Here is a 27666-nt window from a genome sequence, read left to right as displayed (position 1 = left end):
AGTGGTGGGAATTTGAGGCTCCAGTAGAAACTGGAGGGAGCAAGGAGTAGACTTCCAGCCATAGATGAAACCTCTAGGGAAGGGATGGACAATTCACAAAGTGAGTTTCTGCTTCAACCACTGCTACCACCACGAACTGCTAACGCTAACTGCTAACTAACCACTACTGATGCCAGTTAAGACTTCAGGAGGGGCTTCCCTGGCAGCGCAGTGGTTAAGAATCCGCCTGCCAATGCAGGGGACGCAGGTTCGAGCCCTGGTCTGGGAAGATCCCACACACCACAGAGCAACTAAGCCCATGCGCCACAACTACTGAGCCTGCCTGCCACAACTACTGAAGCCCGCGCACCTAGACCCCCTGCTCTGCAACAAGGGAAGCCACTGCAATGAGAAGCCCGTGCACCGCAACGAAGAGTAACTCCCGCTCGCCACAACCAGAGGAAAGCGCACATGCAGCAACAAAGACCCAACAGAGCAAAAAATAAAATAAATAAAAATTTTAAATAAAAATAAATAAATAAATAGAAGGGCACAGCCCCTCTCCAGGGTTTAGGAAAACAAAGAAACCACTCACACTCAAAAAGACCACTCTTTGACTATTAAAACGAAATCGCTCCCATTTTTGAACCACTCACAGCAGATCTGTCCTGCAAAACTCAGCTCCATTCCCCAGCCTCCAGGAAGCCTTCCTTCACTACCTCAGCCTTCCCTGCCATTGTCTTCTCTTCTGATGGCCACTCTTGCCCTTACAGTCACAGGGGTTCCAGTGAAAGGAGATGCAGCCATATGAAACCCAAGGGCACATTGTTGGCCATAATGCCCAGCTGCCCAGCACTTTCCTGGTCAGACAAATGTCAAAAGTGTGACCACAGTCTAAAAACCCTACCATGCATTTCTTCCTTTAGTCTCAGATCGTAAAAGCAGTTCATACTCATTGTAGGGCTTTTGGGAGAAATAGAAGGGATTTTAAAAGAAAATAAAAATCAGCCATAATCTCTTTACCCAAAGACTGGGTAATGCCTAGAGTTGGCAGAGCTGCTGGTGGGAGTGGAGATCTCGCCGGAGCTCTGGGTGCAATCTGGCACCACTCCGTCACGTTAAGAAAAGGCACAACCGCTGACCTGGCACTTCCACTCTGTGGTATGTGTCCCGGAGAAAGGCTTGCTGGCGTGGGGGCATGAGGGCACAAGCACGCGAACATTCACCTAGAGGCAGGGGGAGACAGGATGGTCACACGTGGGCGGTGACACCATGTGGCACCATACGGCAGTCAAAACAAGCAACCAGATGGGCACATGGCAACAAGGGTGGATCTCTTAAAAGTGCTGAGAGGAAAAACATCAGAAGCAGGATGAAGCATGTAGCCGACAGCATTTATGTAAATTAAAAGTACAGACACACACAACACTACACATTCTGCAAGAACACAGAAACACAAGAATTCACATTTAACACATTGGAATGTTTGCCTGTGGGAGGAGGGGAATGGGAGTGCAGGTAGAGACAAAAGAGAACACATTTTTTTAATGAATTGAACACGAGGATCCTTGCACAGACAAGTGATGGGGACGTGACATGAACTGAGACGCGATAAATGCACGTCTGCACCGGGGGTTCAAATAAAGCCTACAGACCCCTCCCCTGCAGAGGCGCATGGTTTCACTCAAACGTGTATCTATTCATTTACAAGTTTATTGGCTCCTCTGGCGCTGGGCTATGGCCCAGACTCCAGGAAGAGGAACATGAGAAGAACAGACAGGAACCAAGGAAGTCAGAGGTGGACACACAGAGACCCGGGCGAAAAGAGTCAGGGGCAGGACAGGGAAGAAGGGCTGGGCAGCAGCTTGGGTGGAGGCGTCAACTGAGGGTTCCCAGGGGGCGTTGCTCCCACTCCTCTGAAGGGTGGTGGGCCCGTGTAGCTGCCCAAGTTCAGGTGTGGATTCCAGTCACGTGATGTGGCCAGCCTAGCACACAGATGTCAGCACCTTCGCCCTTGAGCGGGAAGGCATCGTCCACTTGGCATGAGTCCTCCAGGCTGGCAGAAGTTCAGGATCATGGCCACGCCACCTCCGTGAGATCTCAGTCCTCACCTCCAAGCAAGGACAAGAGGGAGGATGTTAGGAAGGTCCCATTGCCACTTCTTTACCCAACCCCAGTGGGGCTGAGGGTGCAGGGGGAGACCATGCAGGAGAAACAGAGACAGGGGTTCCTGGAGCAGGAGAAGCTATGGTTGGCCACAGCCACTGCTAAGTACTACCTCTAGAGGATACTACCTCCTTCCTGTATTTCTGACCATTCCCTGTGGCTCCTTTCTCTTTTAGCACTGCCTTTGTCTGGGCCCAGTTAAAGACATTTATGGGTGCTTTCTTGAGTTTCTGGCCAAAAAACGACTCTGTCTTCCCCAAAAGCTTAGACGATCCCCTGCTCTGGGGCTCATTCCTGCCCCTGCCCACTGAACTGAACTGTGGCCACTGGGAACCTGTCCAGGGGACATGACCTGAAGGAAGAGAGGCCTCCAAACTCTGTCTGAGGAGGTGCAATTGAGGGGATTGAGAGTAACTGAAAGAAAAGCCACTTGGGAGACACGGGGCAGGGCGGGGAGTGTCTGTATCTTCACATCTCCAAGGGGCTGCTGAGGTAAAGGGGGCTGAGAGGCTGTGACATTTCTGACAGAGCTGAATTTAGGCTGTGACAAAGACAAAAAGGAGACAGTTTTCCATTCAACATAAAGGTGAGCTTCCTGATGATAGAAAGTGTCATTGATAGGTAGTAAGCTCCCTGTCTCCAGAGGCATTTAACTATCTGGTCCCCAAACTGCTTCCTGGGACAGATCCCTTCACAACTCTCTGTGGAATCCCCTTTTCCAGATCCCACCCACCTTGTCCAGGGCTGTTCCTCGCCCCTCTCAGCAACCCCAGGGCCCATGAGCCACTACAATCAGATACTGCAGTCCTGTGTCTGCATCCAGACGCCAGATAAGGCTGCAGAAGACTCAGAAAGGCTAGGGTGGTAGTAAAGAACGGCAGAGGGGAGGGAGTCAATAAGAGACAGTGGTGGCAGAACAGGGGGGTGCAATGCTCCACAGCTGGGGTACAGGTACGTACATCCAGGTCTCCAGCAGAACACAGAGCCCACAGCAAATCCTTGGCCACCAGAGGGAGCCCATGACTCTGCCTGTGCACACAGCGACAGGACCTGGTTGTCTGGGGCACTGAGTTAAATTCTCCCACCCCTCCCCATAAAGCAAGTCTGTCCTAAAGGAAAAATGCGAAGTGTCTTCTGGGTGGGATGTTATAATTCACTCCTCTTTACCATCTCTCCATAGTTCTACATGTGCACCGGTACCATCTATTCTGTCTATTCATGTGTTTGTCCTTCTCTGTTTGGTCTGTTCTTTCTGTGCGCCTCTCCTCCGGGTGCTCTGTCTCAGAGTCCCTGGCTTTGCTCTCCATCATCCTCCCTGTCTCTGCACTTGAATTTATTTTCCTAGACTTTGTATGTCCACCTCTGATTTTCTTGGTTCCTCTGTGTCTTCTCCCTGTCTCTCCAGGAGCCGACTTATTCCTTCCTCCACTCTCTCTCGTTTAGTTTTAGAAACACAGAATTAAAGGATCCTTTTAACCCACCCCTGGATCCCTCTTCTGATCCCTGAAAGGCCTTCTCCACCTCCTGCTGAATGGACAGTAAACTTGGCCCAGCCCAGAGGAGGGATGGATAAAAGATGTTTACAGGAAGTATTCAGGTTAAGCGTGATCCAGAAACTCAGGACAGGTTTCCACATAGGATTGCAGGACTCAGTGTTTGGCCTGATCGGGGATTTACAGGGGCTGGGCAGGAGAGAGGCAGCCTTAGGACTGGTGGGAGAGAAGGCTTAACAAATAAGGATAGCCTGAGTCACATACCTCTTGGTTGAGGAAGCAGTACAGGATGGCAACAATGAAGCCCTGTGGGGCCAAAGAGAAAGGACCCCATCACCTTGGCCTGGCCTCAAGGTGTCTGCAGTCTTCCTATTACCTTTTTCCCCTACTCTCCACCAGGCTGTGACTTGGACCAGGTCTTTGGGAAAAGGGAAAGTAGACATATTCATCACTTACCATGTGCCAGGCATATTGTCACATGTAATTGTCATAGCAAGTCTGCCAAGGCTGTACTGTTGGCCCCGTTGGCCTGTTTCTCTGATTCTCTTTATTTCTCCATCCCCTAGTATTAAGCACAGAGCCTGACACATAATAGGTGCTCAGTAAATGTTGAATAGATTGGATGGATGGATGGATGGATGAATGGATGGGTAGATGGATGGATATGTAGATAGGTGCATGAGTAGTTGAATGAATAGAGAGATGGATGGATGGGAGAAAAACAGACAGATGGATACTTGAATAGATGGATGAGTGGCTGGAAGGAAGAATAACGAGCCTAGTCGCCCTCAGCCTACCATGAAATCAACCAAGCCTGTGGGCTGCAGCACCTTCCTCCTGCCCAAGGACTCAGAGGGAAGGAGTGAGTGCTGTGGGGGTCCTCACCTGGAAGGAACCCAGTCCCAGCTCCAGGGGGAGGCGAATGCCTAGGCCAGCACTGTCAGGCAGGAAGTTGAAGATGACATAGTGAATTCCAAACAACGGGATGAGGAGAAGGGTTGACTTGGAGAGACGCCTGCAGAAAAAGACAAGCCCAAGGCTGGAATTAGAAAGTCCCATGGAGGGCTTCCCTGGTGGCGCAGTGGTTGAGAGTCTGCCTGCCGGTGCAGGGGACGCGGGTTCGAGCCCTGGTCTGGGAAGATCCCACATGCCGCGGAGCAACTAGGCCCGTGAGCCACAATTACTGAGCCTGCGTGTCTGGAGCCTGTGCTCCGCAACAAGAGAGGCCGCGATGATGAGAGACCCGTGCACCGCGATAAGGAGTGGCCCCCGCTTGCCGCAACTAGAGAAAGCCCTCGCACAGAAACAAACACCCAACACAGCCATAAATTAATTAATTAATTAAATAAATAAACCCAAAGTTTAAAAAAAAAAAAAAGCTGAAATATTTTAAAAAAAAAAAAAAAAAAGGAAAGTCCCATGGGCCCCCTGCCTACTTTCACTTCCCACCAGCTTCCCATATCAATTCTACACACCAGCCACCCTGGAGAACTCCCCACACGCACCCTGGGTTTCCTTACTTTGGGCCCCTGGATTCCGCTGTTCCCTCTGACAAATTCTCTTGTCTCAATTTATTCTAGTCAAGTCTATGCATCTTTCAAAGTCTAGTTCAAAGACACCTCTTCCAGGAAGTCTTCCCGGACTGTACTCCAACCCCACCATCTGTTTAGAAAAGATCTCCTTCCGCAGGCTCCCGTAGAAATTGATCCCAACACTCATCAACCTATTTGGCCTGGCAACTGGCTGTTTGGAGGCCCCATCCTTCCTATATTGTGACCTATTGGAGGTCAGGGACCAGATCTATTCTCTCTGGGGACATAGGGACAAGCACTGGACCAGGATCATGGATGCCTAATCGTGCATAAAAGAGAACCATGCTGACTCTCACTCCAGTTATGTCCAGAAGCCCCGGAAACACACACACACACGCACACCCCCACACACACACACACACGTTACCAGTACTGACGCTGGGTGTGGAGGCTGCCCTGAGCTGGCTCCAGTTTCCTCAGCAAGATACGGATAATATTGAGAAAAAGCCCAAAGTTCACCTGGAAATAGAGGTGTAGGGAGGTGGAAGGCAAGGGTCAGGGGTGACCCAAATGGCCTGGGGTGGGACATCTTTGGGGACTAGAGACCTCAAATCCTGGAGAGGCAGGGATGTGCAGGTAGATGGATGTGCAGGTCATTGCTCTAGACCTTGTCGCCTGAGACTGGACGGTCCCATAGGGGGCTCAGGGTCCCCCTCCCTTTCCAGTCCCAGGACCGAGGGTGGGAGGTCAGGCCTTGCCATCCTGCCTCCAGCACCTCTCAGGCTCTTCTCTGGCACAAAGCATGTGGCCTTCTCTTTGCACAACTGCAAAACTGTCAAAAATGCGTACATTCACCCAGGCCACAAAACCAATCCTAGCTGCTCTGTCTTCCACGTGGGAGCAGGTAGGAGTTTCAGCTGCCACGTCTTCTACTCTCCCAGCCCAGCCTCACTGCGGCGGTAGGTGATCTGCAACCAGGACACCAGACTCATTGAAACTCTGAGCTAGAAGAGACCTGAGCTCTGGTTTTACCAATGTGCTGTTGAGGTCCAGAGAGGGCCTCACAGAGAATCTGCGGCAGAGCCAGGCTGGAACCCCAGGTGTCCTGACTCCCAGCCTGGAGTCGTGTTTCCTGCTGTGTATGGCTGCTCGGTGGACCCAGGGAGGTTGGCTGAATAAAGCAGAGGACACTGGCCCCAGGCACTGACCCCAACGGAAAGGACGATGGGTCCTTTGATGATCCACCAGTAGGGGGAGCTGTCGTCCAGGTCCCAGCACCTGGGGAGAGGACAGGCCGGGACTGATGGGGGGGGCGGGGGTGGGGTGGGGTGGGAAGAGTGCAGTTGCTGGAAAGCCCTTTTCTGCGGCACCCATGCTCCTCCCTCCTCTCTACCTACCAGCCTCTAGGCTCCTCACTTTGGAATTTGAGCCTTCTCGCCTCACCCTACTCCCAACCAGCTTTATCTATGTTCTCTCAGACGTTTAGGCACTTTCCAAAGGCGTGCCCTGATCCAAGCTGGGTTCACTCTTTCTCTCCACCTAGGTGGATGAGTTTCTCAAAACTCAGTCTGTTTGCTGCCTTCTTGTGGCTCCAACACTCCCCCTGTTCCAGAAGGCCCCCACTTACAGCCCCCTACCCCCTGAGCCCCGAACCCTGAGATTCTGCGCCCCCTTCTTGCCCAGGCTCAAGCCCATTTTGTGCTACCCACGACTGCATCTCCCACCCCTCTCCCAAGCCTGGCAGCTCTCCTCCTCTTCCCAGCTTGGAGGACAGCCTCACTGCCCGAGAGTCCAGTCCATGCCCCATGGGGACCCAGCACGGGTGTGATGAAGGGATAGCCCAGACTCACGCAACATCCTCAAAGGCCAACTTGCAACCCACCCACATGCCGGTGAAGAGCAGGGGAAGCCCTGAGGGGGTACAGAAAAGACACGAGTAAGGGGTCTTCATCCTGCGCCCACCTCCCACCGCTACAGCCAGTCACACAGGGCACTGTGAAGGTGGGACCAGGAGACAGCCTGGAGACCGGGGACCTGGCCCTGAACTCCAGCACTTGCTGTAGGACTGTAAGCTGCCCTTCCTCTCCCTGGGCCTTGGGATCATCGTGAGTGAGATGAAGGGACCTTGGTGTGAGCTCCCTGGGCATCCCCGACCCCCCAACACCCGCACAGTGCCCATACCAGCCCTCGGTGCTCACCCCAGCCAGCGAGAACCAGCCACCAGAAGGTTCTCCTTGTGCTGGGTGACGTGGAGGCCAAGAGGCAGGTCAGGTAGACAGCTTCTGCCAGCAGCCAGCTGAAGTTGGTCATGGTGGCGAAATGGGAGGTGGCCACGGAGACCTTGCACAGAACCTGCGGGCCAGGGGTTGGGCGCTTCAGAGCCGGGACACCCATTGGAGCCCCGCCAAGTCTCCCCTACCCCACTCAGGCCCCAAACCTCCACCTTGGGCTGCCCCAGAGGGTGTGTGGTAGTGTAATGCAGTGGTTAAGAGCACAGATTTGGGATCCAGACAGCCTGGGTTCAAACTTACCATCTGGATAACCTTCCCACACCTTAGCTTTTCATCTCTAAAAGGAAAAACTTCCAATGCTGGCTCGTGGCCTCATCATAAGGATTGAATGGAAACCCTGTATACGAATTGCTACTGTTTTTACTCTCACCCCATCCCTCCTGAGCTCAAGTCAATCCCTAGAGCTGAGGATATGGAACACCATTTATTCATGCACTGCTCTGTCCTGCGAACATACACACATGTGTCCGTGCATGCATTCATTCATTCACTGCGTGACTCTGCTCATCTGTCGGGTGAGGAGCGCTCGCCTCTGAGCTCAGAATGGCCCAGGTTTGGTCCCTCTCCCACCATTCAGCTGTTGGGTGACATCACCAATTACCCCTCATCTACATATGGGACTAAAATGAGAATAGATATAGGAAATAAAAGGAGATAACATATGTAAAGCATTTAGCGTAATACCTGGCACATAAGTGCTCGATACATATACTATTATTATGTCTTTCATTAACGAATGAAGGTCATCTGTTGGTTTGTTCATTCATGTAGCTGTTCATTTCCAGCACGGTGTCAGAGTAGCTGGTAAGTGCTGGGCCACCACACTCAGCCCAACTTCCCTTATTTTTGGTCTCTTCTCATAGCCCACCTCCCTGCCCGCATGATGACACCCCTGTTTCTTGGACTTGCCCCAGCTTCTCCTGTCTGTGAGAGCTGGTCCTCTCACACTGGACATGTTCACCCTGGTCCTCCCCGCTCCCTCCCTATCATTGCTGCCCACCCAGCTCCAAAGCCATCTCCTCCCTGAAGCCCTCTCCTGTTCTCTCCCAGCTTTCACCTCCCTCTACCTAGTGGTCCCATAATCTGGTATAATCTGACCCCTTAGGCACCCTGGGTGCTTCTCAAGGGAGGCACACGGCTCTGCCCAGCCCCTGGCATACCCACGCCCAGCACAGACAGACAGTGCTCAGAGGAAGTGTGAAATGGAAAGGCTGGCTGGAGTGAAATGTGGTCCGGGTTGGGATATGGGATGGGGAATGGAACGGGAATACAGAATATGGAGTGGAGAGTGGAATAATGGAAACGCTGTGGATGGGCACCGTCGTCCAGGAAACAGCTGGAGGATTTAGAACTTGACCGCAAGGAGGGGGAGGAAGGGGGAGGGGTGATTTCCCGCTCTGTCGCTAGCAAAGCGGGAGCCGCAGGGTCAGCCCACGCTACCGGACAGGCACAGCTGCATCTCTAATCCAATCTCCTCGCCCGCACCCACACCAGCACCCCGACCCATGGCTGTTACAGTGGAGAAGCTGCAGTGGTCCGTGTTCTCGCCGTGAAAGAGGGTGGCATCCTTCAGGAACACAGCTCCTGCCTTGAGAATAAAGGTGATGAACAGCTGGGTGTGGATGTAGTTCCTGGGGCAGTGGAGCCTCCTGGAGGGGACAGGAGGGGTGAAGAACAGGAGGCAAGGTGGGAGAGGGGCTTTTGGTGTGCTCAAAGCAGGCTTGCGGAGGCTGAGCAGGGTGGGAGGTGAACTGAATTGGCTTGGATTGGATTGGATCAGATTGGATCGGATGGATTGCATTGAACTTGAGGCTTCAGCTATAACCTTGCAGGGCAGCTGGGCTCAGTGTAGGTGAGAGGACAGAGAATAGCAGTCCCTTGCCTTCAGGGAGCTCATGGTGTGGAGGACAGAGGCAGAAACGACAGGGTCCTGCCCAGGGGAGCCCCCTGATAATCAGAGAGAGGAGGCTCACCCCCTGGGAGACAGAGAACAGCGCGGGCCAGGCTGGGGGGTGGGGTGGGGCGGGGCTTTGAGAGGGCAAAGATCAAAGGGTTGAAATAGTCAAGAAGGGCTTCATGGAAGAGACAAAGAGGATTCTTGAGGCAGATGAGAGCTGAGCTTTGAATTTTAACGGATATGAGGGCACTGAGAAAAAAGGAGGCAGGCATTCCAAGCAAATAGAATAAGTTCCACACAAGCAAAGGTGTAGAGGTGGGAGCCAGACCTGGAGTGTGAGGGGATGGGGAAAGGGAAAGGAAAAGTTAGAAATGGCCGATGCCAGATCTGGGAACGTCTTGAATATCCAGGTAAGGGTTCAAGTTTGGTGCTGTGGACGATGCGGAGGACGAAGGTTCTGGAGTAGGTGATGAAGATGGCAAACCTGAGGGAAACCAGGACGGTGATGGCCATGAAGAGGGCCACGGCAGAGACGCTATGGCCCATGGTGTAGATGATCCTCACGGTGAAGAAGTAGGATTTCTGGGGAGGGTGGAGACGGAGGAATGCTCAGCAACTGGGCCTTTGAGGAAAGGGAGGCTTGACAATCAAGCAGGTGACATTTTCAATTCTATCCCGAAACTGCCCATGTGGGGGCAGGGGTGTCTGTGGGGACCACAGCAAACTCCCTCCGGAACTGAAGCGAAGCTTTTGTTTACAGCCTGTCGCTGGTGAGGAAGCAGGGGAGGGGAGGGGCGGAGGGAGCTAGTTGCTTAACTCTGGCTGTCGCTGGGGGTAGGGGGAGGCTGCCACAGAAACCGCACATCCCTGGGGAGTGACAAAGCTCAGGAGGAAATTGGGCTTGTTTATTGACATCCAGCTTGCTCACTGGCTTGGGAACACGACATCCCCAAATAAAGGGGACAGCCAGGGACAGCTGCAAGGAAAAGCTCTTTCCAAGACCAAGGATTTGGATCCATCAAAGTCTAGCCTGGACTCCGGAGATGGAGACGGAGCGTGCAGCCTTGCGGGGAGGGGATCGATCGGGAACTCAGCTCGCCTGAGGGATGCAGGCAATCATCGCCCCTCCCAGACTCAGTCTTTTTATCTGAAAAAATGTCAGACTCATGCTTTGCCTTCAGGGCTGGGGGGAAAGAGATATGGGATTATGGGTGTGGAGGCACCTTGCAAAGGTCCTGCTCAATTTGGAAGCGTGGGGTGTGCCAGCTAGGTTAGGGGGCACTGACATCACTCCAGGCTTTGGTTTCTCTCGCTTGCCCACAGACTGAGGGCTAGAGAGGGCAAGGAGCTTGCCCAGGACCACTAAGAGCCTTTGTTTCCCAGAACTACTCTCAGCTCCCTGCCCTGGAGGCCTGGGCACAGAGAGGGTACACCAAGGAGAAAAGAAGACGGTGGCCAGCACATCTCCCTCCCTGCCCTCTGCCTCCCCTCTCCCTCCTAGCTGCGTGGCCCACTTGTCACCCTTGAGCAAGTTAGCACAAGACCCCCTCTCTTCCAGACACTGCCATCTTCCGGAAATGTGCTGTAATGAATATTCCAACCTGCTGACTACAATGGGAATGGCAGCCCCTACCGTTGTGCTGTCCACCACCCAATCAAACATCCACGGCGACCCTTCCTCCAAGATGCCAGGAGCCTCTCACCTCTTCAGTTAGCAGCTCCAGGGGCACAGGACAGGCCTCAGGATAGGGTGGGAAGGGCTCAGACCAGCCCGTGATGGTGCAATCCCGCTTCACGGCCCCTGGGAGGCAACAGAGGCGGGGAAGGAGAGATTTTCCTCCTCTCTCCCCAGGAGAGGTCGGGGAGCCGGGGAGTGACCCTGGCAGGGTCTGCACAGACAGCCCGTCTCTGCAGCAGAGAGAGAGGACCCTTCTCTCCAGAGGCCTGGGGTCCAGGCCCAGCCTGCTTGGGACACGTTCTAGGAACTTCCTCTCTGGCCTCAGACTCACCTTCTGTTAATGGAAAGAATGGTTCCCTTGAGGAGCAGAGTAGCGAGCTGGGCCTCCAGCATCCTAAGGGCAGGGGGGAGAAAGGAGGCCCTCTCTGCCCCTGGAGGGACCGTCCACCCCAGACCCCCAGGCCAAGGAGGTGAAGCAGGCAACTTCCCAGAGGACATTTACTCAGTTCCAGGCCCTGAGTTCAGCACTGCCAAGCCCCGATCATTAACCCCACCCCCTGTGTAGTTAGTGCTCTTGTTTTCCCCAGGTCACGGGAGGTCAGGAAGCTGAGGGTCTGGGAGGGTGACTGACTTGCCCGAGGTCACACTGAAAGAGGGGGAGGGGGAAGGCGGTGCTCGATCCAAGTCTGCCTGGCCTCAAAGCCAGGGGCGTGGCCACCGTATTCTGCCACCACCAGATGAAACCACGTCACCTGTCACCTCTGCCTCCTCCCCCTTCCCCCATCACACCCCCATCGCCCCTCACCTGGCTCTGAGCTGAAGTGAGAGAAGAAAGCCGGGCAGGGGAGGCTCACCCACTCGCCAGAACCTGCCGTCGGCCAGCACAGCAGCCCATCCCAGGTCCTAGGGCAGCCTAGACAACGAGATGGGAGCAGAGGAGACTCAGCCCAGGGGACAGGCTTGTCCACCATCCTGAATGTGAGGCTGGAGGAGATCAGGAAATCCGTGACAAGCCACCCCCGCCCTCCCGAGCCACGTACCCAAGGTGGAGTTGGACATCCCCTCTGCTGCTTGTAGACAAGCTCGCTCATCCTCTCTCAGCTGGGTGATGAAGTCACATTCTGGGTGCACGTGGCCCAGTACCTGCAGGAGAGAGTTAATGGGATGAGCTAAGCCAACTGGATGCTTCTTCTGGGTTTGCTGGTCTAACGACCTGAAGACAGAGATAAAGCCTGATTCATTTCCATGGCCGTGCTCTTAAGCACAGGGCCCAGCTCATCCAGGTATACTTAATGGATATTTGGACGAAAGGCAGGCAAGCAGGAAGGGAGAGAGGCAGAGAGAAGAGAGATTTGGACGGATGCTTCCCCTTTCCATTTCATGGAAGTAAGTTCTGAGTCACATTAAACAAAAGTCTTCAGAAGATCTCACAGAGATGGCCAACTCAATAATGCATCCGTGTAGCAGCCTTTTTTCCTTCTTTGTTTTACTCCCCTGCTCTGTACTCCCACTCCCCAAAGGCAATTCTACATAAAGTACCTTGGTAGACAGAGTAATGGCCCCCCAAAATGTCCATGTCCTAATCCCTGAAACCTGTGACTATGCAACCTTACAAAGAGACTTTGCAAATGTGATTAAGTTAAGGATCTTGAGATGGAGCGATTACCCTGGATTATCTGGGTGGACCCAATGTCATCACAAGGGTCTTTCTAAGAGGGAAGCAAGAGTGTCAGGGTGAGATAAGGAGATATTTTGACAGAAGCAGAGGAGTATGTGTGTGAGTGTGTGTGTGTGAGAGAGAGAGAGAGAGAGAGGGAGAGATGAAGATGCTACACTGCTGACTTTGAAGGTAGAGGATCATGAGCCAAGGCATGCAGGTGGCTTCCAGAAACTGGAAAAGGCAAGGAAGCGAGTTCTCCCCTACAGTCTCCAGAAAGGAATGCAGCCCTGCCAACACTTTGGTTTTAAACCACTGAAAACCATTTTGGACTTCTGACCTCCAGAACTGTAAGAAAATAGATTTGTGCCATTTTAAGTCACTAAGTTGGTGGTAATTTGTTACAGCAGCAATAGGAAACTAATACAACTACCTACACAGATGCCTTTGTCTCAGGCTCTGCTTTCAGAGGTACCCTGACAAAGATATGTGAAAAAAATGGGTAGATTAGTAAGTGAGAGGATAGATGGATAAGTGAATGAGTAGATGAATGAGGTGAAAGAGCAGATGAATGTGGATTCATGGATGAATGAACGAATGGGTAACTGTGTGGCTGGCTGGTAGAATGAGTGAACATACGTACAGTAGATAGGTGAATAGATAGACAGATGCGTGAATACATGCATGGACGGATGGATGACTGGATGCATGGTGGATGGGTGGACAGGTGGATGGATGGGTAGGTAATGGATAGATACATGGAGGGATAATGGGTTTGTTGTGTGACTCAGTATTCATGAAGGATTACAGTTTTAGGAGTTTCCCAGAGCCTGGTGCCACCCAGTGACCACAGGGAATGATCCCTGGAAGCTGGGAAAGAAGCTGTTTTTCTGGAAACCCTCTAGCAGTATTTCTGAAAGTGTGCCTCATGATCTAACTGTAGATCACCTGGGATGGAGCCAAGAATATGCAGAGATCTATGGCTGGATCTAGGACTTTGCATTTTAACAAGTTATCCAGGAAGCTGGGAGTCAAAGGCAGGAATTCTTAACACCTCTCCCTCCCACTGCCCCAGACTGGAGGAAATCTGAAATGGACTGTCCAACAGGGCACAGCCCCAAACAGGTACCTGTGAGGGAACCCAGCTTTATAAGACATGCTCCTTACACTGTAAACATGATCCATAGCCCACATTTGTGTACAACATGCACATCAAATTCAATCAGTGTAGATTTCTGTCCCCAAGGATTTCACAGGGAGGAGTGGAGTGAGGATGGGAGCTAAAACCTGGTCCTGATAGATCTAATACAAACTGATCAGAGGCAGGACAGGCACTACGGGAGGGTGGCCCTTCTCACAAGGACGAAGGAGGTGGCATTTGAGCCGGACCTGAAAAAAAAGGAGCTTTTTTTTTTTTTAATTGGTGAGGAAAAGAGCACTAGGGACAAAGAATGTGCACAGACAAGGGAGTGGGCAGATGCACCTGAGCTGAGTGAGGGGAGAGCCCTTCCCATGGCCATCCTCGCACCCACATGCACACACACATGCACACACAAGCCCCAGTGTCTGGCACAGAGTCTGCATCAGCAGCTGTTTAATTAGCTCCCAGTGTCCTTTGACAGAAATCCAGGCACGGCAAAGAGCACAGTGGATGCGAGACAGGGACTGGGATGAGAGAGAAGGGACTTCAAACACCAGAGTGGGGACAGTGGACAGCAGGTGACCACATGGAAGGGACCCAAGGACAGGCCAGTGGGCTAGGAGAGGACCTGGAGACACAGCCCAGTAAGTAGGCTTACCCCTATCAGCCCTGCCCTATGGGGAAGGACACCCCTGTCCTGACCTGCTGACCCTGTTCGCCCAAATCCAGCTTGGGCTCAGCTCTGCCACCTCCTGCTTGGGCCCCTGGGACCTCAGGTTACACATTCCACCTGCCACCCAGGCTCTGGGTCTCCAACCTGGTGGTGCCTCTTGGCTTCCTCCCCGGGACTCAGGGACCCAGGAGCCACCTCAGAGCAGAGCCCCAGTCTTATCTCCCCCACATGTCCCCAGTAGCAGTCTGATGGTCAGAAGCGGGTAGATGGGGAGGGCAGACTCGCCTGATATGGGACTGCGGGCTCCGTCTGCCCTTCCTCCCCCCTCCACGTCTGCAGCCCATCCCTTCCTGGGATACCTTCTCAGGGCCTGACTAGGGAACCACTGAGGCCAAAAGAACTAGGGCCCCTGGTGGGAAGCCTCCCACCGAAAGGAGAGACAGACAGCCCTCACCGTTCCTAAGGGGAGGAAAATTCAGGGAAGCCCAACTCGTGACCCAGATGTGTGGTAACAGGTGGAGACTGTACGGGGTGGGGAACGGTGGACCATTCCAAGACTTACCCAAACGCTCCTGATGGACGCCCCCCGCCCCACTCACCTAGGGCTCGGGGATCATCTGGCCCCTGTACTGGACCCACTCCTCCTGAGGGGAGACTCTCTCACCCTGCGTACCTCGGCCTTGCTGACCGTGACTACAGCTAACCCGGGGTCTGTGCAGGATGGAGGCCGCACTGGGAAACAGTGACTTGGTGCTGGCCCTGACCCTGCCACCAGCAGCTGAATGACCCCCACGGGATCTCAGTCTCCCCTCCTAAAAATAGAGCATTCACTGTGGGGTGCACACAGATGAGAGGCAGGAGGCGCCCCTCACTGAAGAGGGGAGGGCACAGAAGTCTCCCATACTGCACCCCATGCCCAGCCTTAGACAAGTCAGATCTGACTTCATGCACAGCAGCCCTGGGGGGCAGATACTGTGTTCTTCTTTTACAAGACAGACAAGTGAGGCTCAGGAAGGGACTTGCAGAGATCACACAGCTAGTTTCACGGCTCCAGGATTCAAGCCTAAAGGCCATGCACGAGGGGCAGGTGCAGCAAAGTACCTGGGAGGCGCGGCACGGGCCCCCGCCCACATACACACACTCCCATACAAGCCAGTGGAGGAAGAGGGAGTCCTCAGTCCCTGCGGGCTCTCAGGAGTCCCTGGGAGCTGCAGCTTCCTCCCCGGGACCTGTGTCGCCCATCCTGGTCCCCGCGTCTCCCATTCTGGTCCCCGCGTCACTGTCACTTGCATGCACTCCGGGAAAGCATGCTGGGGAACTGCGGCATATTCGGAGAGGGCCCCCTCCTGGCAGCCCGTTCTCCAGCATCCTAGGCCTCCGAGCAACATCTGATGGTGGACAGCTTCTCAGGGCCCCAGGCCGTATCATGCGAGGAAGTGTCCCCCAAATGCCGGAGGGGAGCAGCTGCTCACTTACTACCCAGGGCCTCTCAGTCCCTGGCCACCCCCTCTTCAAAGGAAGCAACCAAATGGAGTGGCTCCAGGGGTCGTGGGGATAGGGAGGGCTCTGGGGAGCTTGTCGGAGGAAGGGGTGTGGATAAGACTTGGGGTGTGAAGGGGAGGCGGAAGTACTGTCTTGGGACAGAGTCTTGTGGCCCCCAGAGGGTGCAGACAGGCCCTGGGGGGAGCAACGGGCAAGCAAATTCCGTTCCGCCCCAGGAAGGACGGTTTCATTGTCAGAGCTCCCCAGGGGTGAGCAGGGTGCCTGGGAAGGGAGGGGGAGGAGAGGAGGGGGCCGCGGAGGAGATGAGGAGTTCTCCAAGTCAAGCCACCCCTTGCTTGGTAGAGAGACACCTGTGCTGGTGAAGGGTGGACCCCGGTATGGCCCTGTGGCTCCCAGATCTCGAGGCCAGTGGGAGGGACAGGAGGGTCTGAGCTGGCTACTCACGATGGGTAAGGGGCGCAGCAAGCAGAGGAGGCAGGCACCCCACACCTTGCTGTCCATGGTAGGGGCGTGGCAGCGGCTCCTCGGTCAGCCTCGGTGAGCCCCGCTCTCCTGCCCACTGTCCCCTGCTCCTGCCGCCGCTGCCAGCACACCGTCTGCCTCCCCTTCCCAGGTGGCTGTTTGCATAGGCAGGAGCCAGCGAAGGGGACAGAACGGCTGAATATTCACCAGGATTACAGGACACTGTGCCCATCTCAGCCCCGGCCTTGGGGTGGGACTCCACGTTCCCAGGAGGAACGGGTTGGGCCCCTGCAACCCCCTTCCACTCTGTCTGTAAGTCGGCCTGTGTCTGTCCTAATACCAAGGTCACAGAGAAATGACAGCCACAGGACACCTCTTACCCCAGTAGGTCAGTATTCTTTATCGTTTTCTTCTCTGAGCCCAGCCCTCTGCGGGCCCACCCTGGAGAGATTCAGAGAAGAAGAAGAAGGCCTGGGCCCACCCTCAGGGAGCCCCCAGTTTGGTTGCGATCTCAGCCTCATCCACAGTGCTGGAGGGTGAACTCAGAGCCCTGGGGACCCAGCAGAGGTGGATAGGGCGTCAGTGGGCACTGGAAAGTAGGAATGAGCTTAGAAAAGGGCAGCGCAATCACGAAGCACCCATATGGGCTGGTCGAGAGGGTGCCATATCAGCAGAACCTCATTTCTGTTCCCGGCAAGGATGCCAGCCTGGGTGGCGAGGTGAAGTCTGCAGGCGTCCAGGCTCTGGACTTTACATGGGGGCCTTGTCAAGTCTCTCCAGAAGTCCTCATGGCAACAGAGAAAAACAGGAAACGTGCAAGAAGATTCATGGAGCTAAGCCATCCTGAATGGGGCAAAACCACTGTTATCAGGGGCAGAAACAAGGGGACCTACACAACAGCTCGGATTATTTTGCATATTCATTGCCTGGTTATTTTTATTATAGTTTTAGACTTTAAAATAAGGAATCCCAATTGGCCAGGCTACAGACAGTGTTCTAAATTGCCCTGGATCCTCCACGGCACCGGGGGGACTGGAAAGCACATTTGATCTTCAAGGGCCCTGAATGTGCCAGTACCTGGCAGGTCCCAACATCTGTGTGCAGGTCTGCATTCCCAGAGCGTGACGGGCCAGACGCTGTGACACAGACGTGTTTACAGCCTAACTCGAATCATGAATGTTGAAGCTCCTTGCCCCTGCCACGTCTGGATTGAGGAATCGTTTTACATCAGCAGGGCTTTATTTTTCCATTTGTGTTCATCACCAACAAAGAAAAATATTTTGAAAAGAAAACATGAAGCATCCCCAGCCCAGACGTTCCTGCCCTTGCACAAGCATTTTCATGTGCTTGGCCGTGACCTGGGGCAGGTCTCACACCACAACTAGCTCGCACATTTGCAGGACGAAGCAGAGCCCCTCTGTTGACAGGCTGAGTGAGGATGCAGTGCCGGAAGCAGAGCACTGAACAGGTGTATCTTTAAGGGAGAGCCAGAGCCTCTGTCCCCTAGCTGCAGAGAGACAACAGCCCAAGGACAAATACCGCAGTAATCACTGTTGGTAATTAGTGTCAATTAGTATTACTGAGGGTTAATAATTGATATTAATACTACTAGTAATTATTATCTAAATTAGTGATTCTTTTTTTTAAAGAATTTAATTTTTTTAACATCTTTATTGGTGTATAATCGCTTAACAATGTTGTGTTAGTTTCTGCTATATAACAAAGTGAATCATCTGTACATATACCTATATCCCCATATCCCCTCCCTCTTGCGTCTCCCTCCCACTCTCCCTATCCCACCCCTCTAGGTGGACACAAAGCACCGAGCTGATCTCCCTGTGCTATGCGGCTTCTTCCCACTAGCTATCTATTTTACATTTGGTAGTGTATATATGTCCATGCCACTCTCTCACTTCGTCCCAGCTTACCCTTCCCCCTCCCCGTGTTCTCAAGTCCATTCTCTACATGTGTCTTTATTCCTGCCCTGCCCCTAGGTTCATCAGAACCACTTTTTTTTAGATTCTATATATATGTGTTAGCATACCATATTTGTTTTTCTCTTTCTGACTTAACTTCACTCTGTATGACAGACTCTAGGTCCATCCACCTCATTACAAATAACTCAATTTTGTTTCTTTTTATGGCTGAGTAATATTCCATTGTATATAAACTAGCGATTCTTAAGAAGGAGCAATTCTGTGGCCTGGGGAATATTTGGCAATGCCTAGAGTCAGTTTTCAGTGTCACAGCCAGGGGTCAGGGGTAGGGAGGAGGTGTGACATGGTGCTATTTTTATGTAAGGGATAAAAACCATAAAAACTGGGAGTGCTCTTAAACATCCTACCACGCACAGGATGGCCCTCACAACCATCTAAAAAATGATCCAGGCTTCCCTGGTGGCGCAGTGGTTAAGAATCCGCCTGCCAATGCAGGGAACACAGGTTCGAGCCCTGGTCCGGGAAGATCCCACATGCCACGGAGCAACTAAGCCCGTGCACCACAACTGCTCAGCCTGCGCTCTAGAGCCCGCATGCCACAACTACTGAGCCTGCCTGATACAACTACTGAAGCCCGCACGCCTAGAGCCCGTGCTCCGCAACAAAAGAAGCCACCGCAATGAGAAGCCCGCGCACGGCAAAGAAGAGTAGCCCCCACTCGCCGCAACTAGAGAAAGCCTGCGTGCAGCAATGAAGACCCAAAACGCAGCCAAAAATAAATAAAATTAAAAAGAAAAAAGAAAGAAAGAAAGAAAAAAATAATAATAATAAATGATCCACTCCAAAGGTCAATAGGATTAAGGTTGAGAGACCCTGATCTAATTGTTTGTGTTCGCCAAGGTTCCCCCAGGCCCATTGTGCCTTCTGAATGGGCCAGGGTCATTGAACTCCCATCTCTATCTCTGTATCTGCTCAGGGTTCAAAATTTGACTCCACCACTTGCCAGCTGTGTGGCCTTGGGCAAGCTATTTAACCTTTCTGAACCTCAGTTTTTCCATCTGAAAAATGAGGATGGTACCTTGCTTGTAGGGTTGATGGGATAAGCAGATAAGTAAAGGCATATAAAGTACCTCATACAGAGCCTAATTCATAGAGGACAACATGTTACAAGATGGACCATCAGCAAAGAAAGTTAGAACAATCAATTCTTTGTACAGAAAAAATAAGATTAGCTCTCTAGCTCACATTTACAAAATATAAATTCTAGAAGGCTTAAAGTCCCAACTGTAAAACAACAAAATAATATTTTTTTCCAAAAATGGAAATTTGTTTTTAATAACCCCAGAAGAAAGGAAACTTTCTTATATACAAAATTAAAACCATAAAGAAAAGATTAATAAGTTTGACCACATCAGTATTAAAGAAAAAGTATATTCAAGAAAGGACCCCATAAATAAAACTACAAGCAAACTACAGGCTGAAAGAAATATTTGCAACCAACAATGACAAAGATATAGCATCAAAAATGTATTTTAAAATACCCACAAATTAATAATAAGGAAAAAAATAACCCAATAGAAAAGTGAGCAAAGGATATAAACAGGCAATTCAGAAAATAAGTAAAATAGGACCAATGAACAGATGAAGAAATGCTCAACATCACTAATACTCAAGAAAATGAAAATTAAAATAATAATGAGTTACTCTTTTTCACTTATCACATTGCCTAAAATTTTATGTCTGATAATATGATGTTTGGAATTATGTGGGGAAATGGTACTTTTATATTGTGCAGATGGGAGTGGACACTGGTATATCCGCTTTGAAAAGCAATATAATATAATCTTTTAAATCTATAAATGAACATACCCTATAAACCAGAAGTTCCACTTCTGGATATTTGTTCCAGAGGGCAATATTATTTATAATGTGTAGTAAAACCCAGAAAACAACACAAATGTCCAATGATAATGGAATAGCTAAATAGAATGTGATATATTCATATAACAGAATACTGTAAAGCATTGAAAGGATAAACTAATTCTATTTGTATCAACATGGAGAGATTTCAAAGATATATACTTGAGGAACTTCTGCTTCCCTACAAGACAGAGTAACAGAGAATGATTTACTCTTCTTCTACCTTAACAGCAAGAAATTTAAACAAAACATACAAAATATTAGATTTTAATGGGTGAAGGAGAAAACCACTCATGCTCATCTCCCCGGGTACAGAAAAATCATTTGACAAAATCTAAAACCCTTTCAAGATAAAAACACTCAATATGCTAAAAACAGAAGGGAGCTTCCCTGGCATGATAAAGGCCACATATGAAAACCCACAGTGAACATCATACTCAATAATAAAAGACGGAAAGCTTTTTCCTTAAGATTAGGAACAAGACAGGGTGTCTGCTTTTGTCACTTCTAGTCAACATAGTTCTAGAAGTTCTAGCCAGAATACTTAGGCAAGAAAAAGAAATAAAGGGTACCTAAATTGGAAAGGAAAAAATAGAATTATCTGTGTTCACAGATGACACAATTATATGTAGAAAAATGTTACATATTTGTATATATAAAAGTTTTTTTTTTTTTAATGTCTGGAAGCTCCCACATCAAAATCCTAAAAATGGAGAAAAGAGGAAAGGGACAGGTTATGGAATGTGAGGAATGGTCAAATGGAACCGTCGCTTTAACTCTGATATTCCAGTGTTTAAGAAAAATGTATTTGTGCACTACTTGGAAAATCAAAATTAAATGTAAAAGATCACAGTAGCTAGTGTTTAATTTTTCCTTGTCACCGGTGGGTATTGTAGATGTCAGGGTGGAGTATGTCTGCGCCACAAGCAGTTGGGCGTCTTTAAACAGACCATCAAGGTCTTCCCTGAGAGCCCCTCCAACCCACAGCAAAACTCCCAGGGAACCCAGCCACAATGGCTTTTCAGTCCTGCCTCTGTCCGATGCCCCCTGGTGGTAATGCTGAGCAACTGCTGCCTCTTCCTGATTCCCGCCGGAAGGGCCAAGCTGGAAAGCGGCCCCTGTCTCAGGGGGCTCCAGGCATGTCCATAACTGGGGCTGGGGTCTTGTAGCTGGTGGACAGGCCTCAGGGTGCAGCTATTTCTGGATATTTGGCCGGGATCTCCCTTGCCGGGGTGGGCTTCAGGCAGAAGGTATTCAGAGCAAGGCCAGAGCGAGCCCTATACCTGGCTGAGTTTTAGCCCCTCTTCCTGTTCCCTGACTCTGTCCTTTCCTCAGGGGCAGGAACAGGCTAGCACAGGAGCTGGGGTCCTGGGGCCTCAGAATGGATCCCTACGGACAGAAGCCCCATCCTTGGCCGTCTGAGGGGGCACCCCACTTAGCTGAGGCTCTGCAGGGGCTCTGGCTGCCAGAAGCCGTACCATCCTCACATGTACTCACGACCCAGCTCTGCCTGAGGCCCGGGTCAGGGCTCCGTCTCTGTCCAGAGTCACAGGTCAGCCTGCCATCTATTTGGGGTCTGAGTTGGATTGGACCAGGTTTGGGGCTCAGACTGGGGTCAAGGTCAGGGCTCAGTTTGGGGCTGGGTCAGGGCTCAGTCTCCAGCCAGGGTCAGGATCAGAATGAAGACCAGGGTCGAGGATGCTTATATTCTCTGGGCTCTGAGGGTGAATCAGTTTCTAAGTTTTTTAGGTCAATCTCAGAGTCCCAAAGGGATTTTTCCCCTGAGCAGAAATTATGGCCCCGCAGGAACACCTGCTAAATGGGGGCGGGGCAGGGCGGGACAAGGTGTGGACAGGGCGGGACAAGGTGTGGACAGGGCGGTGGGGTGCGGGAGGAGCACTGGCCTTCAGCGAGGCAACATGAGGACAATGTGACACTTTGTTTTCCTCTAACTGCAGAAGGCACTTTGATCTGTGCATGGATAACTCCTTTCTTATAAACTTTAAACTTCTCCGAGACTTTCCCCTCCTCCTGGAGCAGGCTATCTCCAGCCAGGCCTGACGAGAGGTGCTATGTGTGAGGGATAACTGTCCCTGGCACATGCCCAGCATGGATAATTGTCCCTATGTTACAGAAGGAGAAACTGAGGTGCCCGAGGTCACACGGGAAGTAAGTTCTCTGAGTTGGGACTGGGACCCAGGTCTCCAGGTTCCCAGCCTCAGGTGCTGTCTGTGGGCCAAGTTCCACGTTATCATTCACTGCAAGGCTCTGATTCAGAATTTCAATGGCTTATTTTGGTGTTAAAGAGGTTATTACACAGTAACTGAGGGTGCTGGGAGCAGAGTCCCCAGAGCTCTGTGGGATTCTCACCGAGGAAAGGTGCCCATGTGGGCCCCAGTGAGAGGAGAGAATGAGGTTGCACCCCACACACACTGTCCTTACTTTCTGGATGGGGCAAGGTGCCCCCTGCAGGCAGAGGAAGGACTCTGTAGCCGAGGAAGGATGGGCTCCTTCACCCACTCTCCTCACAGGTGGGCAGACAGAGGCCCAAAGAGGGCAGGAGACCTACCCAGGGTCACACAGATGGTCAGAAGCAAAGCTAGCGTGCTACCCAGCCAGCCACTCCTCCCAGAGCAGTGGGAGAAGGGGAAGTGGCCCTGCATCCAGGGGCCGGGCTGGGATGCCAGGGCTGGGGGCTGAGGAGGGCCAGCAGAGGGCTGCAGGGGTGGAGGTCGAAAGGCTCCAAGGCTGTAGCAGCACCGGTGGTGGGATTTGTTCTGCGCAAGACCCTCCCTGGCTACAGTGTGGCCAGCGGTCAGGAGAGGGCAAGAGCAGCTGGGAGAAACCAAGCGTGACAAATTCTCCACCATAAATGAATTCCTGCCACAGGTGACAGATGGATGAATCTCAGAAACTGAAGATGGAGGGAACACCCCAGAAAACTATCTACAATGTGCTACCATTTCCATAAAGCTCAAAAAGAGGAGCATTAAACAATAGATTGATTAGGCACATATGTGTGCATGATAAAAAAATAAAACCTTTTTTTAAGCAAAGGAATGATAAACACAAAATTCAAGATAGTAGATACCTCTAAGGGGTCTTCGGGGAGCAGGGGACACATAGCTAGATGCAAATTATTGGAAATGTTCTACTTTGGGGGATGAGTGATGGACTCATGGGTGTTTACTATATTATTAAACTTAATATTTTAGCTCTACAATAATTACTACTTATATCAAGTTTACTATGTGCCAGGCTCTTTAATGAGCACATTATATACATGAGCTCATTTAATCCTCTGTGAGGTGGATCCCCATTTTACAGATGAGGAAACTGAGGCCCAGTGATTGTTTGGAGATCACATAGCTGATATGAGACCCTGGATTCTAATCCAGGCAGTCTGATTCCAGAGGCCATGGTCTAAACGACTCTACTGGGCTACATATATTATTGTATAAGTATGTTATTTTTTAATGTAATTTTAAAAAGTTAAAATGTACAGGGAGAGGTAAGAAAGGAGGCCACCACTGTGTTCCACCTGAGGTACAGATGTCCCCCACCTGCCCTCCCCTGCCCCAGGTAAAATCCCTCCCTCCTCTTCACCTCTTCTCCCTTCCACCTCCTCTCTCCCTACCTAACTGCCCACACCCACCTTCCCTGGGCATCGAGCTCTCATTTGCACAGCAGGGTGGCTGGTGCAGTCAAGGCAGCTGGGTTGAGCCTGGAAGATTCGTGGAGAAAGTAGCCCTGGTCCCCCCTTTGAGGACCTGGGGGCTGGGCAAGAGCTCCCTGCCCCTGGGGTGGGCGAGGTGGTCCGTGAAGGAGGGGCCGGCTGTCCCCTGATGCCTTCTCCTGGCTTCTCCCTGCAGCTTGATCCTCACCACCCCCCACCCCAGCCAGCCCCCTTATTTATAAACCATATGTCCCTGGGTCCCTGCCTGTCCCTACTGTTTGTCCAAAGCTTCAGCTGTTTCCCCTGATAACTCGAGGACCAGAGGTCTTGGGGAACTAGGAGGGGCCCCGGGACAAGCAGAGTTCAGGGATGCTCTGCTGTGCCCCTCCTCCTGCTCAGAAAACCTTCAGGGTCTCCCTATGGATGTTGCAGGACCTGATGCATAGAACTTGCTCAAAAACTGGTAGTTGTCCCCATTTAAATTTTTAATTTCTGTTGTTGTCTCCCAGGAGCAGTTCCAGACTGCTTGGTCAAGTTCCTCAAAGTCAGGAGGGGAAGTGACTTGCCTTCACTCACACAGCAAGGCAGTTTGAGGTTCTCTCCTCTTCACCACACTGCCTTTCTACTCCACCAGTATGAAGAAATGGAGAGAACTTGGGCCCAGACCATGGCTCTGAATCCTGGCTCTGCCTTTTCTAGCTGTGCAACTTTGAATTGGTTGCCTAACCTCTCTGATTTATACTTTCTTCATCTTTAAAATGTAAGCATTGTCTGTTTTGTTCAATACTCAGTACCCAGAACAATGCTGGACACATAATAGGAGCTCCAGAAATATTTCTCCATTGAATGAACAAGTGAATCCCTAACTCTCAGCTCATTTATGAGTATCAAGCAAAGCGATATATATGAGAATCCCGCACAGTGCAAAGACACAGCAGGACATTGCAAATGGGCTTCCCCTTGCCCCTTCACTGACCAGTCTGAGGGCTCCAGGCTCCCTTCTGATCCCAGGCCAGGATCCCCCATCTTCAAAGCCCAGATCCATCCTGAAATTCCCAGGCACCAAGAGCCTGGAGCCTAAGGAGTCGGCTCAGAGCGCCCGGGCCAGCCTCCTCCCCAGCAGCTCCTCTGGCCTGTGCTCCCCTCTTCTCTGCCTACCCTGCGGTCCCTTCACTTGCCTGGAGAAACAGCGCCTCTGGCTTCCCGTTGAGGTCTAGCCTGCAAGGCCTGCATCATCCCCTGGACACCCCTTTCCTTTCTTCTCTTTTGTTCAGCAAACATTGCCCTCAGCCCATGACCAGTGGAGGTGCACAGGTGGGCAAGCTGAGAGGGCTGAAATCAGAACGGGGAGCCAGGTGAGTCTGGCAGCCATGCCTGGGCACCCACTCTGTGCTCAGAGCAGTTCTGGGGGCTGAAAAGGCCTTTGCAGAGATGGATGAGGGCTGCCCCGCAGGGATAGGGAAAGGCAAAGACGAGAAATGATCTCAGTGAAAGACAGCCAGGGATGAGGGCCAGAGCAAGCTCGGGCAGCAGGAAGAGCTCTAGTCCTAGCAGGGACGGAGCCCCCAGGTGACTGAGTGAAGGGCCCTTCTCTCTGGCCTCAGATTTCCCAGCTCTTTCATGGCGGCAGGGATGTAGGTGTGGAGGATTTGGGCAACTCTTGATCACCCCCAGACTTCCTCAGCTTCCTGGCATCATCATAGCCGATCCCCGCGGTCCCCACATGCAGACACGGCTGTCCCCGGACACCCAGGCGAACAGGCAGCTTCTACTCCGAGCCTGACCTGCTAAGGAGCCCTACCCACCCCCTTCCCGACTCCCTCCTCAATCCATTAAGGCCCAGAACTTGCCTTGTAGGGCCCACAAGTTATTAGCGGCCAAAAAGAGGAGTGTAGGGGCCATGTGAGCGTGCAAGAAAGGCTTTGGAAATAGTCCCCCTGGGCGTGCTCAGGCCTGGAAAGGGGCCTCTCTGGCTTCCCCAAGAGTTTCGCTGAGGTACAGGGTGGCGTTTCCACCCTGGGAAGCCCCAGAGTATGTGGAATGAGGGCCAGCCTCTAGGTTCTGCCCAGGCGCCCTCCTCCCTTGGCAGGGGGCTGGGCCTGGGCCTCCAGCACCAGCAGCCGGGGCAGAGAGGGCTGGGAATGATGGTGTGTGGGCCCAGCCTCCATGAGAGCCCAGAGTGACCCACCTTCCTCCCAGCGCCGTGCTATGGGGAAACTAAGTTGGGGGAGGGGTGCTCCAGGTCCCCCAGCCCAGCAGAGGCACAGACGACTGGGGAGGACAGGTGTAGCACAGTCCTGCGCCTTTCGGAGCTGGACGGACCCAATCCTGGCCATGGGGGATGTCGGGTCTCCCAAAGCATCCTGGAGCTTCCAAGGACGGGCCCAAGGCCTCCATCCCTCTGTGCATTCCCCACAGCAAGCACAGAGCCCAGTGGGCCTTAGGAAGAACTGCAGAGGTATGAGCTGGGGTGTGAATGCCAAGACCCCCGGGCCCACACAGGCGGAGAGGCCTCCAGGCGTGAGGTTTTGAAAGGACTTTGAGCAAAATCCTAGATCTGAGAGGGGCTTTTTGGACTCTCAAATTCAAACTTCATCTTACAGCTGGGGAAACCGAGGCCCAGAGAGGAGAAGGAACGCATCCAAGGTTCCATGGTAAGAGGGTAGCAGAGGTACGCCTAGTACTCTGGGCCCTGGACTCCTAGCCCACTTCCAACGGCTGCAGCTGACTCTGGCGGCCGGGAGCCCTGGTGTGCCGAGCACATCCTGACGGCCCTGGATCGGCCTGTTTCCAAGGCTCTGGATGAGATCTGGCTCAGCGTGGGCTCCCCCCAGCCTGCACCACCTTTACCCACAGCTCCGGGAGCTTGGCACGCACACCAGCCCCAGCTGGTTCCAGCACAATGAAAGGCCAGTCAATGATTCATGGAGGCTCCTTTCCTGGAGGCCTTCACTGGGTACACCAGACACCTGCCATTGGCCCCTGTACAAGCTCCCCCGGACCGAGCAGGATGGGGATTAATCAGTGATGGGCCCAGAGGAAGAGTCATTGCAGGGAGGAAGGTCATCCCCACCCACCAGCCCGACTGTACGCAGCCCAGCCCTGACCCCCAGGCCTCTCTCTCTCTCTCTCTCTCTCTCACCCTCTTCCCTTGCACCTGCCCTCAGGCGAGGTTCCGATAAACTAAGGTTTTCAACAGGGGAATCTGAAAGCTGAGGGGCCCTCAGAGAGAATGCCCAGGCCAACAATGACAGTATGTGCTCTGCAGAAAACCAGTTCTCCAAAACGGTCATCGAATTGCTTCCATAAGAGAGGTCTATGGACAAATAAGTTTGGTGAACGCTGGCCCAAACAAGTGAGTTTCTTATTGCGAGACTTGTCAGAGCCTCTACTGTGAGTCTCCCAGAGGGTGATGCGGTTTTCAAAATTACCTCAGCACCTGGGAAAACCAGTCAAGAGCTGGGGCTCTCACTCCGCGAGGACCACGTAGGGCAGGTGATCCACCTACGCCCGTTCACTCAGGCTCTGTCCGGGCATGGGGATGGCACCTGCCAGTAAAATCCCCATGGCTGCTAAGCTTCGTTTCAAATCTAACTCTCCAGGATTTTCCCTGCAGTCTGAGGCGGCTTTACAGGGAGAAAGAGGGAAATGGGCAGGCAGC

At 52.3% G+C, this 27666-nt stretch overlaps 1 protein-coding gene across 1 annotated transcript; it reads right to left on the bottom strand.

Annotated features, from left to right (window-relative positions):
* Nucleotides 1-416: 416 nt before the first annotated feature.
* On the bottom strand, nt 417-16511 carry GHRHR (growth hormone releasing hormone receptor; the record flags this gene model as incomplete). The annotated part of the gene is made up of 13 exons (XM_082472209.1): nt 417-2090; nt 3903-3944; nt 4524-4653; nt 5598-5689; nt 6379-6448; nt 7021-7081; nt 7369-7522; nt 8978-9110; nt 9843-9940; nt 11062-11159; nt 11842-11949; nt 12077-12179; nt 16455-16511. The coding sequence occupies 13 exons, from the start codon at nt 16509-16511 to the stop codon at nt 1965-1967; spliced, it is 1272 nt and encodes a 423-aa protein (XP_082328335.1). The 3' UTR covers nt 417-1964.
* Nucleotides 16512-27666: the final 11155 nt, after the last annotated feature.

This window comes from Balaenoptera physalus (genome assembly GCF_965194825.1).
Source record: "Balaenoptera physalus genome assembly, chromosome: 8".
NCBI lineage: Eukaryota > Metazoa > Chordata > Mammalia > Artiodactyla > Balaenopteridae > Balaenoptera > Balaenoptera physalus.
Note: the sequence above shows the minus strand (reverse complement) of the source record. Positions and strands in the feature narration are given on the sequence as shown.